The sequence below is a fragment of the Gallinula chloropus genome, assembly GCF_964237585.1.
Source record: "Gallinula chloropus genome assembly, chromosome: 3".
NCBI lineage: Eukaryota > Metazoa > Chordata > Aves > Gruiformes > Rallidae > Gallinula > Gallinula chloropus.
This window is the reverse complement of record NC_140087.1, coordinates 44732866-44748059: the sequence shown is the minus strand read 5'-3', so window position 1 is coordinate 44748059 and position 15194 is coordinate 44732866. Positions and strand designations below refer to the sequence as shown.

Here is a 15194-nt window from a genome sequence, read left to right as displayed (position 1 = left end):
GAGAATTCTAGCTATCATGCCTTCTCTTCAAATAACACAAAGTGCTGCATAAATGCGTATTAAATATACATTTGCACTAAAAAAGTAACAAATTAATTTAGTCTCTTGCTTGCCTAAAGACAGACCTGGGAGATTACACCCAATATTCCAGGATTAGAGGCTTCATTTATTCTTTTTCATTGGAGATTTTTTAATCCTCTTCTGTTTTAGATTGGGAAACTGTTCAAGAGCTTTCATCCTGAGAGGTTGCTTTGACTGGGGGTTTTTTGGTTTGTTTAGGGTTTTTTTTTAAGGGATTGAATTCTCATTGACAGATACTTTCCTAAAACCACGTGACACACAGGCTGACAGCCTAGTTACATAAAATATGGAAAACCCACCAAGCAACAGGCATGTACACACAATGTAGTTTCATAACAATAAAAACCCCAAAACCCATCTAATCATTCCACTATGGAAAAATACGAACAAAGTCTGATGTAGGTCTAGGCAACTTATACCTTAAAAATTAAAAAAATCCCAACTTGTCAAGGGTTAACTATACAAATTGCTATAATTGTGTCCTAAAAATATTTCCTTTTGTTATTAACAGTGTAATAGCTAATGTCTCCATTCACTGCTTGTATACAAACATATGTTTCTAAGGGTAAAAATACTGAGAGGTAATATATTGACTTCTTTATATGTATATATTTATTTCTTTAATTATATGCATTGTATACTATCATATTCGTTTATTCTCTCTTTATAAATATATGTTTTTTAATAATGTTTGAAATAGTAACATATAAGACAAAGTTAGGGATGTGTGGAAACATCAGAAAGGACTGTCCTTTCTTCTCTCATGTTCTCTCTCCACATTTCCTGGCCCTGTTCACACGGATAGCATGATCCAAACCCACATATCATCTCAAATTAAGAAGTCAAAAGTAGAAAATCTGTCTAAATGAGAAAACTAAGAAAAAGGCATATATCAACACTATTTCCTCCCCCCCTCCAGTTTTCTATGCCTGCCCACAGAGAGTTCCATATAATTTCAGTCAGATATATATTTATTAAATTCCTATTAAGGACATATTGATTGATTGATTGATTACATTTAAAGATTCTTCCAACAACCAGAATAAAACTATTACTTATTAATTTTACATCAGTCAGTCCTGTACCTAATTAAGCATGGCAAACACCATGCATTACTTTTGTTAAGCTATCTTAAACTCTTGGCATCTCACTCTTCCTCCTTTCACACTGTCTCATCTCTTAGTACCTTCTTTCATGGTTAAAATATTTCTGTGAAAATTCTTGACCAGCTCTAAGATCCACAATACATCAACCTCTTTGCAACTCAAGTAATCTTCTTTTCACTTATTTTAGCCCCACAATTATCACTCAATCTTTTAAACAGATTCTGGATTGTGCAAAACAATTCAAGTTTGAATAACTGCATCACTGAAATTTCAACTCACTCAGCTGTAACAAGCAACACCTTAAGCAGCTACAGAAAGAGAAGCACGTACTGTTAACATCTTCAAGTGTTTGAGACATCCCAAAAAACCCAGGGAACATACATATGCATGCTCCTTTTAGGAAGCAAGAGCACAAGCTGCCACTGGAAAGAGAATCCTGCTGCTGTCCCCAGAGCCACCACAGTGCATGCAGGAAACATGGCACCTTATGCAAATGTCCCTGAAATTCTTCTAGGAATGCCCTGATGGAAAAAGTAGAGGTCTAGCAAAATTTGAATGTAGAATTCTCAAAAAAAAAAAAAACCCAAAAACATATACAAGGAAAGATCCCAGATCTAATGAAGCAAAACGCCATGCCAGAAACTGTGTTGCAAAAAAACAGCTTTCAAAAAACCTCATCTTAGGCTTTATCCAGAGTGTCCCTTGATCAAACACTGTATTTTAGAACAGCTTGCTCCACAAGTGCTGGCTATGAAATAAAGCAACATCACCAATTTCATCATATTCCCCAATGGTCTGTTAAAAGTTTACTTAACCATAGGCCATATTTGCACAAATCATGCTGGAAAGAGCTGAAGCAGTCAAATCGAAATCTAATTAATGCAAACCTTTGTCCTGACAAATGAGCTGCTGATGTCAGCCCAGTTCCTAATTTTGAAATTTGTGTTATAATACCAGAAGATAAAAGCTTACCAAAAATTTTACTTGGTAATGAGCACGACCATTGCAAACACCATGGTTGGGACAAAGCTCAGGTCCCAGTTCTGTTCTTCTATTAACTAAGCAATATTCTTCCAGAGTCTGACCAAGCCCACCTAGCCCAACATGAGGTATAAGTATGTACAAAACAAAGCTGTTCCTCTCTGGTGGCAGTGAAGTAACATGACAGAATCCCTTATCCAAATCACTAGTAATTTTCTTCTTTCACTAAATTATTTACTGTTTTGCCATTTTTGTACAGAAACACAGATGAATTCCCTCCAACCACTCGTGTTGTTTTGAAAGCAACTGTGCATAAAGTTATCAATGTAGTCTTACTGATCTGTGCTAAAACCATGCTGCACTTTGTTCTATTTTTCTTTAGCCTTTTATCATATACCTGATAGTTGTATCTTTTAATTTCCTCCTTCAAGATTCATTCCAAAGCCTTGCTTGTTGCCAAATTAAAAATAAAAACGATTAAACTGGCCTTGATCAATTGCAATAACATTAAAGTAAACCTTCTAAAAAAGCAGGTGTAACTGCTATCAGCAGAGCTTTAAAGGTATTAAAAATCTTTGTGATGGCCTGTGACAGTGCTTTCTGAATTCTTGCAGATTAGCAAGTCTCTGAAGCTCTCTGCCTCCTCAACATTAAGCTCCTTGAAATTTTGCTTTCACAGTGACTAAGATTTTACACCTTTCCCCCACACTGATTTTTCTGATATATGACATATGTATCACAGGATAAACTGAGACTGAGTATTAAGCTCTGCTTTTATCCCTACCTTTCACTATATGTGTCACATATATATCTTATATGTTACTAAATCTGTTTTAGAAGCTCTAGTTTTTAAATACTGAACAATTCCCCAACTATGATACAGTAATGATACACAGCACAAAATACCTTTCTAAACATATAAACAAGTGCACCCTCCAAAAACATTATGTGGCACGTACCCTTTCAACTTCATTCCTCTTCAGATACTAATGCAGCATTACTGCAGGTTACAGAGGTATACTGCTAAAGCTTCGTGACTTCCAGCCATTTATGATAAAGGAGAACCTGTATGTATCTGTCTACTGAATCTTTTAGGCACCATATGCATCTTTGGCTACTCTCACATTGTGTTTTCCAGGTGCTTACGTTCCTCTCAGCAAGTATTTAATTCTGCCCATCTTTGCCCTATTTTAGCTTCTGTGGTGATTTGCGATGTGAAAGCAGTATTCTGTGCCAGGTTCTCACAGACTGCTGGAAAGCCACAATTCTTTCTGTCTGGCTCTTTAAAGTAAGAAGTTCCTCTGATGTCTTTTTGGGCAGCTATTACTAACAACATCTTTTGTCAGTCCAAACTGATACACATTGTTCTTTACAGCCCAATTTTGTAAAACGTCTTTATTCCCAATGGTTCTATGTTTCTTTTGACATTTAATGCAGTCTGGCCCATCTCTACTTCAGAAGTAAATCCAAGTATTTGCTCAAGCAGCCATAGGTCACAAAAGACAACTGAACTGAACTAGCAAGCCTCTGAAGTGGGACACAACAAATTTCTGTCAACCTACTCATTAGAACCCCAGCATGCCTTGGCTTACTTTCCTCTCTGGGACCTGTACACCCAAGGTCTGACAATCTCCTCCAACTTTAATAACTGCTGACTTTTAAAAAATTATCAAAATGTACAAAGGCTTTTCTTTGCATACATAAACCAAAACTGGTACAATGTATAAAGTGGAAAAGCAGAAAATTACACCACCATTCCAGAAATGAAAACCCTATACATTTGTGCTGATACATTGTTGATACTTCATCTGTATAAAAACTCAGCACATCTCCCTTCTTGTAACCAGACTTTCAAGTTCTTTCATAGATGTAATCAAATATTTCCCACAACTATTTCTCAGCATACTGTATTGTCTTGAGTCTTTGCATGACAAAATAGTGCACACCCTCTATTATGAAGGCAATGTTTTGCTTTTTGCCTTTTTTTTTTTAATCAAAACCACCTTTTCTTCCATGACTCTTAGCAGATGTTAATGTAGTTAATTATAGTGTTACTGCAGCACTGATTTCTTTTGTAAAGTTCTATTTTCCTTATCAATGTAAGGAAGAGGAAAGGATATGAGTTATTTTTCTCTTGTACAAGCTATTTATTGTCCATCATCAAGGGACATTGGAGCCAGACCACAACATCAAATAAACTCTAGAATGAGAGCTGCCTCCTGTAACTTGTTCCATGGTAAAGTTACCTATGCTTCCTCCTGATTCAAATACACACCAGATTCAGAGCTCTGGCACTCCTGATAAATTCCATACAGATCCCAAGACCAAAGAATTCATACTTTTACTTACAAGTAAGAATGTCTCAACAATAAATTTCATCTGTGATTAGGCTTTCCTGACACTGCTTAACTGCCTATGTCAAGACACCAAAAATTAAATTGTCAATCACTTTTGTACTTTTGTATTTATATATTTCTATTTAATTTTACGTATATTAGGATTTACTTTTGCAGCTGTGATGTTGTTTACAGACACATACATACAATCTGATAACCACTGCTTCTTACTGTTGCAAAACTGCTGACTTAAACGTTCCATCTTCTATGCATCTACAGATGAAAGACGTCATGTTCTGTATTTATCTGAGAATAAATCAAGGTTTTTCCATAGGAAAACATAACCCACTTCCTATTCATGGTAAGAAAGCCTAGCTACTTCCATCAATGTAAAGGACACAAATTCTGCACGGCAACAATACGAAAAGAAAATGAGGAATAACCATTTTTCACTCAAGATAGTCTGTATTATCTCATTGTCCCTGACTTCCTTTATGTGAATGCAGGAAGCTGCTGCTTCTGCTTAGAGAAAATAATAGAGTGACACAGCTCCGGATCCCACTTTGCTGTAGCACTTTTCTGAAGCACATCATGAAATGCAACTGGCCTTGTATTATCAAGGCAAGAATGAGGACATAATGTAAAGTCCTCACATCCTTCCACCTTCTTCCTTTCACAGCTTCTCACTTGTTCTGTCCTGTTCCCCTTGTATCAACTCACCTCATCCTCCCAAAAAGATAAATTGCGTGCCTAACAGATAAGTTTCTAGAAACTGTTGTATTCCACTTAGCCACTATGGAACGATGCTTTTAAATGTACCTAAAAATAGTCAAAGCCACAGTCACAGAAACACCTACACGTAAACACTTCATCACCATTCCTTATGTAAGTTCAAATGTTGGCAGAAGTATTTTATAAGGAATACACGTGGCCATATCCTGAGCTTGGTTAAACTGCAGCACAAACAAAATATCTTGGGTAACTAGTTTTTTTGCATTTTCTATCACCATGATTCACATTGGAGCTTGATCCCCTTACACAGGGAGCCTAAATATTCATAAATATTCTTTTCAATTCCAAGTTTATTTTCCTTTAGATACCACAGCACAGCAAAAAAGTCAGGCCTATTCCAAGAAATAGAGGAGGTGGTGGATTTTTTTTTGCAAAGAGGCCTATGCACAGTTTTTCTCAGAAAAAAAAAAAGGACAAGTTACACCCCCAAGCTATTAAATAATTTATAAATATTTTAAATAATAATGAAGCATAATTAGATCCAGGAAATATATTCAAATTTAAATTTCACATAACCATTCCCATTGGAATAATCCACTGCTCTTTTCACAGAAATGAAATCACTGAAGCACACAATGGCCTTTAATGACCAGCACTAGCCAGATCCCGTATGTGATGACTATTATACTCATACAGTGTCTCAGATAGAAGAAGAGCTACATGGAGCTCCAAATATAAACTGTCCCTTTTCCTTTCCCCCACTGCACCCCAAGAGACACCAACAGGCAAGCAAGAAGAAATATTTCTACTCCTGATACAAGCTGGGTTGCCAGTCAGACCTCAGAGTGGGGTTGCTGCTCAGAGAGAAGTTGCCAGACAGATGCAGTCACTCAACCCTATGACCAAAACCTGCTACTCCCAGTGAAGTTCTAGATAAAGATCAAAGCATTAATCATAAGACCCCATCAAAATAACCCCGTGGCAGCACTGCATTCCAGTGACACTACTCATATTGCTCCGATTCCCATGTTGCAGGGCTGGCATGTAACATTAAAGCAACTCAGCAGCACCCAGCAGGCTTTCAGTAACATACTGCAGCCCATTTTCAAGTGCATGTTACTGCAGTTGGAGTCCAGTATTGCACCTCACACCCCCTATTTTTTTTTCCCCCTTTCTCCAATTCTTCCTTTCTTCTCTCCAGGCTTGGCTTTTCTAGGCAAGAAGAGGATCTTTCCCTTCAGATGCTTACGAGCAACACATAGTATAGCACATGATCCTGTATCACATGAAGGGCTGTTATTGGGCTACTACCTTAGAGGAGTCTGCACTGCCTTGCCATCTGATAAAAGAAACATTTGTATTACTGCTAGCAAACATCATCAGTGAAACAGTAAACCATAAGCAGCCTTCAATAACAGCCCCGTGGTAATAGTCTCCTCCAGATGCCAAAAGATACAAATGCATATTGTGTGCATCATCACGAGTCACAAGGAAAAAAAAACCTTGAAAAAGTATCTAAAAAGATCTGCTCTATGCCTCAGAAAAATTTCCCTCCTGCTTTTTAAAGTTTTCACATGCTCGCCTATACTAAGACCTTTGTATATGCCTGCAGACACTGCACTAGAACTGCAAGTGGGTGCAGATGACATTAATACAGTGTAGAAGTGAGATAAAGTGGCCTTTGTAAGAAGCACAGTGGTACTCTGGAAATCTGAAAGCAGCCGTGAGCACACAAGCATAGGACTGACTTCAGGTTTTGTTTCATGGTAACCAGGATTTTTTGTTTGTCTCCTGTTTACAGCTAGACCAGAACAAATAGAAATCTCTTAAGATTAAATTTAAAGATAAATTATCTGTTTGCAAGAGATTCATGCAGCAAGCATGTGAACAACCAGCCAACAGAGATTAGAAAGGGCATGGGTTTGTCTGGGTTGAGTTTAATTACCATCTGGGGCAGCTGATGGGACTCTTACACACATTTTATGTAACAGACACCCTTACTAGCTCCTCTGCAATCACGGCACCTCAAATTAATGCTTTATTAAATCAAACTATTAGCTCTTCTGTTTCAGTTATGTTAATGTTCGGAAACATCAATTCCATTTTCGATCAGATACTCTCCTAATGTTAGTGCAAACCATTCATTGCCATGTACCAAAGCAGGAGCCAACCCTATTCATACAGGTTCAGCTCTTGTCCTGAGACCACAACATAAAAGCCATTGCTCTGCTGTGCATCAGGTAATCAAGAACTTGTAATTACTGTCACTGCAATTTCAGATACAGCTGTCCTCGTCGTAAAGGAAATAGATCCAACATTTGAATTACAAAACACCCATAAATTTGTCCACACCACATTCACAGTCAATGCATCAAATTTAAAATACCATACTTCAGGTATTTCTTACATAAAACAAAATTAAAACATGCAAAGCCTCTACCATTCCAGTTGTTGGCTTCCAGCTACATTTTACATTAAAACAACCTTAGCGGAGTTCGTATGGATCATTGTGAAAACCAAATGGCACACAGCCAAACCACCACACAGTGTAAAAGTAGGCCAGTCATCTACATAGAACCTGCTGTCATTAAAATCAATGATTACAGCATTGGGGAATATTTTACTTGATTCTAGTTAGAAAAGCAGAACAACGCTGCAGTCACTGCACAGCAAGATGCTATTTAATGCTCTAGGCAAGAAGCTGTTTTTTTGCTCTCTTAAAGATAGAAATCTGCCACTATAAAGCCTGACAGTAATCCCTGAATTGGTGCATCTCATACATGCAATTAAAATACAACATTTTTCAAATGCAGTATTAAAATTGCAAGGAAATTATTTCTGTAATTGTTGCTGTGCAGACTGGTTTAAATAGATTTTTTTCCTGTTCTAACATCAATATAAGTGGGAATACTAAAGTTTATTTTCCCCTTTTCATGTACACCAGTTGCTAGTTTTATATTCTTGATAATTTTCAGCTTGTAAAATATATATGTAAAAACAACAGTTAATCTCTTTTTGATCATTCTTCTTATCATGTCACTTCCAATTCCCTCATTTCTGGCTTTTCTGCATGAACTGAAAGCTATAATTGTCCTCTGCCTATAAAGACAGCTGGTATGTACATGCAAATGAGGGTCACCATAATTTCCATAAGACAGAACTACTGTTGCACTGGACATTGGTCCCTTCACAATAAGTCTAAAGTGTTGGTGGGAAAACACAATAAAATAAGAATTATTAAGAAGTAAATCAAAACTTGGAAGTCTGTTTCCTTGAAAACAGGTCTCTCAAAAGTAATATCGTATTCTTCAAGTTTTGCACATTAAATTTATTTCCATCACAGCACCACCACAAAGAAGAAAGTCTAATTACTGATGATGTTATTTAAAGCTTTGCTCTCTGAGTGTTTATAAGCTGTCAAGTGTTGCTAGAAAAAAAAAAAAAAAGTAGTTTCTATATGCTGCAAGTCTGAAAGAAGTGATCACACCTTCAATTGTAAAACTTTAGGTAGGGGTGTCTGAAATTAAGAATGCAGGTGAAAAATTTAAACCCCAAAAAAAGTTTTCACACACTCCAGAGGGCCTTAGTCTCTTACACAGGGGGGTGGCTTTGTGTTGAAAACTTTAGAATTCTCTTTTCAAGACTGAAATTGGGGATTTCTGTTCAAGACTACTGAGGAAGGAAAGTATTCTTCTGAAATGAATCTGGAAAATAATGCTTTTCCTGAATATTTCAAACCCCTGGAGGCAGCCGCAGTGCAAAAAAAGCCACTCAATTTTAATTTTTGTTTCCAGAGAGGTTCGTTCACCAGGATTACTGTGATTTCAAGCAGGGTAGAACACACACAAAGCAAGCAACTATGAATGCAGACAATTATATGTTATATAATTTTTTAAACCTATGGCATAAACCAAGACAGCTTTTTGATGCAAAACTGTTGTTGATGGCTTCACTATTTTTTTTACGTGTGATTTTTTTAGTCATGTCATTGCTGCCTTCCTAAGTCATATGCTTTTATGAAAAATAAAATGCTAAAAATTTCACTACATTTTTTGCAAATATGTGGTTACTGTCCTCATGAATCTAGAATAAGGTTCTATTCAAAAGAAACCTGATTATAGATTCAACTGTTTTAATTTTGTAACAGATGCCTCATAGGGCATGTTGGTTGGTTTCTTAAGCAAAAAATAAATGGAATGCATTGCTGAGTTCCACTGTATACATCCCTCCTACAAGGCAGAGGCCTTCTCTGTTTGTGAATACATTAGCTTTATATAGAAACTTCAGATGGGAGGGGGGGGAAGGGGGGTGGACCTCTAAGAGAAGGAAAACAGAATCATCTATTCACATGATTTAATTTGTAAATGTATATTCCTGTGCCTTTGTGAGAGGATGTAAGCTGCCTAACAGGCAAGGTAGAAGAATGCTTTCCTGAGTGAGTCACCTTACGTAGCAAGAGCCAGCCGCAGCTACTAAGCTGTACTTCCCAGAGTTTCCCTTCTCTTCTCCATTTTATATTGCGTTTTCAAGTCATTAACATTTTCTTGCCTCATTCTTTCCCCTCTTCTGAAGGGGAAACTGATTCCTTTCTGTAGTGCTGCCTATCTGTGCTTGCACGGCTTTTTCCTTTCTGTACTAAGCAAATCCTCGTTGCTGCCTCAGTGCAACACCAGGTGCAGCTCTCAAATATTTACAGTACATCAGAACAACACCTAACATAAGAAAACCCCAAAGAGGATCACAGTTACAGAAAGCTTCCTGTCTGAAAGATCTATTTATGCAGAGAGCTGGTTTGCCTACAACAGTGCAGCTCTCAGCGTTTTCCAACAAGAATAATTTAAGGCACCCAGGCTTCTCCTACAGGATTTAGACAAAGGAGAAAAGCAGAAAGAAAAACTTCAAAGCGTTACGCACTTCCTTTGCTGGCAGTGCTGCCAGGCTGACACAGAATAGAGAGGCTGTGCTTGTTAATGAAATGTGACTGTGTTTGCAAGATCGGGCCTTAAAACCGCTCACAAAAGTAAAGACAACAGCACATGCAAAGGACTGAATGCAACTATTTTAAGCATATCTTCAAATACTCTCTCGGAAAAACACCTTAATACATGTGACTTACCTGAAAAGACATTGGGAAATGTCTCTGTAGAAGCCTGCACCCCTGAGGACTTTCTTGAATAAGTCAAAGGCACTCTTTCCGTTTGAAATTTCTCTCTAAACCCCCTGTGCTCCAAGAAGCCTGCAGAGCCCACCTTCTGTGTTATTTCGCATTTGTGACTAGATACCTCTTCTGTCCAGTCTGCTGATCGACTAAATAAACCTGCCAAACTCGCAGACCTCTGCTTCTTAATTGAGGCTTTTTCTTTTTTGTGAAAGGACTCCTGCCTCCTTGTAAAAAGCGGGCTCTGGGATGGGGAGGGAGAAGGTGAATGGTTGGGAGAACTCAGTTGCCTAGTCGTGGTTTTGATGTAACAAGGATTAATTAGATAGGGCTTAAAGCATCGGGAACCAAGCATCGGACTGCCTGCTGTACCCTCGGAGGACAAAATGCCATTTTTCATTTCCGTGGATAAACCATTCTGCAGGTCCCCTTGACTCGCTGACAGAGAGTGTTTTCCTTCCTGAGTCTCAGCAGCATGATCACGGCCTGCATCCGAAATGCCATCCTCTGCTACTGAGTCCTGCAAATCAACAGCCTGCACTTCGGCAATTTTAGTTTCAGCATCTGCTACTGAGGTTGAAAGATGCTGTGCAGAGCTGCGTGTGAGAGACCCGTTTTCTACTGCAGTTCTGTTTAAATCATCTTCTAGTTCACTGGCTACAGCATCCACTCCAGCAATGAGCTGTTCCTGTTCCTCAATCAATAGCTTACGTTCCTGCGTTTCAATTAAGCCGTTACCAGGAGAGCCTGTGCCATTTACCACTTCTTTCGGTTCACGTTCAGTTGCACAGGAGACGGGAATGTTTTCCGCAATTTCAGATATCGCTGGAAAAGCCCCCTCAGTGTCTGGGCTCCTCTCTTTGTCAGTGGTAGTTACTGAAAGAAACCGTTCAAAATCTAAGGGGGCCGCTTGCGAATTAGCCATGTATCGGCCCATTGTTTTGGTGACAAGGTCCTCAGTTCCAATGTTAATTGCCCCCTGCTGCTGCTGCTGCAGCCTAATAGCTTGCTGGATATCAGAAAGCAAATCCTCTTGTTCTGTGGCTGAATGGAAACTGTATATATCCGTATCAGAGCCAGAGCTGGTCCTTTGTCCATCCTGTGTCTCCACAGCAGCTGGTACACTTTCATTTCTGATTTCAAAATGTTCAACATCTGTGTCTGAGAGACCCCCTTCATCTGCAGAGATGCTTATATCTGGAGTTTTGGTAACAATTGAATGAGTACTGTCCAGCTCTGCTGCCTGCAAGGCCTGGCTTTCCAAAACATCCTCCCGTGAACTACTATTTCCATCTTTAGCCTTGGACAGATTTTTTCTGATCCTCAGATTTGAAAACACCGAAGCCCTCGAGTCCGATTTACCCTTCTTCTTACCGGATTCACTCCCCTTTGCATGCTTCCCCAGTCCCCTTCTGCTTCCCGATACCTTCTTTGTGCCATCTGTATCCTTGGGCCCAGAGGCATCCTCTCCTCCTTCATGCACATCACCTGTATTTTTCTTCAGCTTCCCATCTTGATTCCCCATGATTTTTCGCTGTGCAACACCTTCGGCAATCAGGCCATGCTCCCGGGTTTCATCCCTTTGGCCTGCCGGCGAGATCCCCTCTAGCGATCCAGGTTTGTTTTCAAGCGGTGGTGATGCAAGTGAAGCAAATGCTTGCTGTGCCTCTCTCCCATCTGCTAGAGCTGCCTTTTTGCATAATGTGCCGCTTGCACTGGGCTCCGCTGGGACATGCTCAGTACAGCACTGAGAGCTGCAGACAGCTCCTTCCAATGGCTGCTGCTGACGGAGCCGCCCGCTCTCTGAGCTTCTGCTGCTCTCTTGGTTCTTCAGGAAGGATTCTGTGAAAAGTATTTCCTTTATAAAAGTCACTTCTTTTTCCACGGTTTTTATTGCTTGCATTGCAAGATCAGCTTGTCATCAAATAGTTTACAGTTTCAGGACTTCAACATTGAAGTTCCTGGAAGGAAAAAGAAAAAAAAATAAATAGTTTAAGCAAGGTACTTCAACCACTCTGCCAATCTTCAAATGAATTAACTAATAACTTTGGAAAGAGAAATATTATTATTATTTAATAGTTTACAAGTTGCTTAAGCATATGCTGCTTTGACAGATTACACAGTACCTCTGGTGATTTACATTTGTTTACTTTTTAAAGGCCACCAGAACACCATACACAGTTTTAAAAGGGGAGTCACTCTGAAGTTAGATAGAAGAAAGATAACACACAAAAAGTTCTTTCCACAATTTTAAAGAGTAGCACTTAATGTTCAACGCATTATAGTAATTACACTATAAAAAAACCTCCCATCATTTGTATTCTGAGAAGGTAGATATACTATTATTCCCAGGAGAAACAACTCATCAATATTAAAACACACCACCATTGTTCTCCCCAGTAAGAACATCTGGCATGAAACAACACAAAACAAACAAGAAAAATAGCACTATTCAAATGCTACTAAGGAAAAAGGATACAGTAAAGCATTCCTCCATTTCACCCTATATATTTAATAATTGATTTAAACACTGTCACTTGTTAACTCTTTTGTAAACTTGTGCAACAGTTTTAATCAATTGCTGCTTCTCCTCCATTTTTGTTTGAGATGTATAAGCATCCATATTTCAGAAATATTTCTTGAACTTCCAGACAGGTAGTCCCTTACACCTTTGAAATTTAGATTGACAATAACTAGAATGGAAAGAAAAGGGCATAAGAACGCCAAATTGCCAAGTTGGATCAGTTCAGCAGTTCAGTTTCTTGGTTCAACACCAGCCAAGAAATAATTAGATAGGTTTATGTTTATGATTTATCATCTCTGAAATGCCCTATCTCTTATGGTCGGTTTCTGTGAAAGACTTTATGTATGTCTCATGCCTCTGAGCTTCTTTATCCCTTTCATTAGGGATTGCTCTAAACAGTGCATCATTCCAGGGAAATACAACGTATTGATTTATGCAACTCTTAGTTTTGATATTATTCTCTTCAGAGGTTTCATTTGCTTTTCTCTGCCTTAATACACATTAAAGAAGAAGGAGATAATTCAAACTTCCAAAAATGTGCAGGCATACACACACACACACAGGGGTTTTTTTTGCAGGGATACTAAATACCTTAACAAATTTATCCTGTAGTTCTTGTTAAACAACTGTGTTTAATTCAGTTTCTAATGAACAGCACTTGTCAGTAATACATGCAAGTAAATGATTTTGAACTATCTTTTTTTTTTTTTTTCCCCCCCCCCTTTCTTTTTCCTCTCAGGCTTCTTGGTCACTTACTGCTCTGATGTAAGTCCTGTCCCAAGGGGCTTGTGGCTCAGGCACCAGAAGCCTTCTTTCTATGAGAACTCAAATGTCTTCAGTGGATCAGATGACTTTGTATACTCAGTGACTTTTTTTAGTTTTCACTTACTTACGTGATTTTTCATTTTTAGCACTCAGCATCCATAAATATACTAGCAGGTTTTTCTATACTAGCTTTTGCATGAGCACATTAAGTGATTTTGCTTTTTGACTTCATTCCTGCTTTTGCTTTCCGTTACTCTACTTAGTTTCTAGTATGTTGCAGTAATTTACCTTTTACAGAGTTATTACAGATTTGCAAAAGGCTTTTGAAAGTTTTTGTGATTTCAGATACATGGTAAGAATTATTCGAGGCACTGTGTCAGTGATCCATAGTAGAAGAATATTACCTTGGTGGGTATTTTCACTGAGTACAACTGACAAGGCTCTAACTCTTAATTACAATTGGAGTACTTGTAGCTTCCAACCCCATTTAAAATCTCGTCTCCCACTAAAACCTGCCAGAAATTAACATAGTACAGAATTAATATAAAGTAATATAAAGAAGTAATATTAAGACCCTTTGATACACTCTGTGAGGGAAACGTAGAATTAGCAAGATGTTGTGAAACATTCCCTTTCCTTCTGTCTCTGTAAACCTGCATTACAAATTCAACACACTCCCATTACAACTAATGATAATTCACCAGCAGTAATTGCAGCAAAATTTGCAGTGCAAAATGAAGCCATCAACAAAGCTGGGATTATAAAACAGTCAAGTTAAAGACTGATCTTCACTTTTTAATTAGAAACTTACTATGGTTTAAATCATGTATCTGCACTATTTCCAAGAAGTCTTCATATAGCACATCCTGATGGGTAAATTCTTCAAAAGAGCACATAAACAAAAAGCCATAGGTAATACCCAAGTTTAAAATATAATGCACTCAAAAAATTTTTTTCCAATCTGCAGCTGTAATCCTAAAAACAAAAGAATTATCAAAAAAAGAAAAAAAAAGCTAAACCAGTTTCTAGATAGTGCTTCTGGATGTGGCATCCTAACCACCATGGGTTCTGAACAGGATTTTTATATAGGAAAGAGTATCACCAAAATGGACACACTTATGTAAACAGAGGTGTGCACACAAACCTCAAAGAATTTGCTCTGGTTATTTCACATAAGGCACAGAAAATATGTTTGGGTTGTTTTCAAGGAGGTTGGAGGCAGAACACAAATTACCCTAACATGGCAGTGATAGATACAACTCTCAGTGAGCATTTTCAGGAAAGTACACAAACTTAACATAAACCCACACATTAATAGTTGGGTTTTGTTTATTTTCAGGAGTCATTTAGCTCCTGAAGAAAAAACATATTACTAAAAGTTAGCAAGAAACGAGAAAATTTTGGCATCAGTACAAGCTATATTTTAAAAGCTAAGAACATATTAAATAGACTACACCAAAAAGGGACTTTCAACAGAAAGTAAAAGGGGAAAAGAAGGGGTTTTAGGTGTT

The 15194-nt window shown here is 38.1% G+C and overlaps 1 protein-coding gene across 1 annotated transcript in view; it reads right to left on the bottom strand.

Moving 5' to 3' along the window:
- FMN2 (formin 2) overlaps positions 1-12297 on the bottom strand; it is a gene marked incomplete at both ends in the record, with an annotated part of 156227 nt that extends 143930 nt beyond the window's left edge. The window contains one exon of the mRNA XM_084261664.1: positions 10353-12297. Within this exon, the coding sequence (XP_084117790.1) occupies positions 10353-12297 (1945 nt within the window). The remainder of the gene's footprint in view (positions 1-10352) is intronic.
- Positions 12298-15194: the final 2897 nt, after the last annotated feature.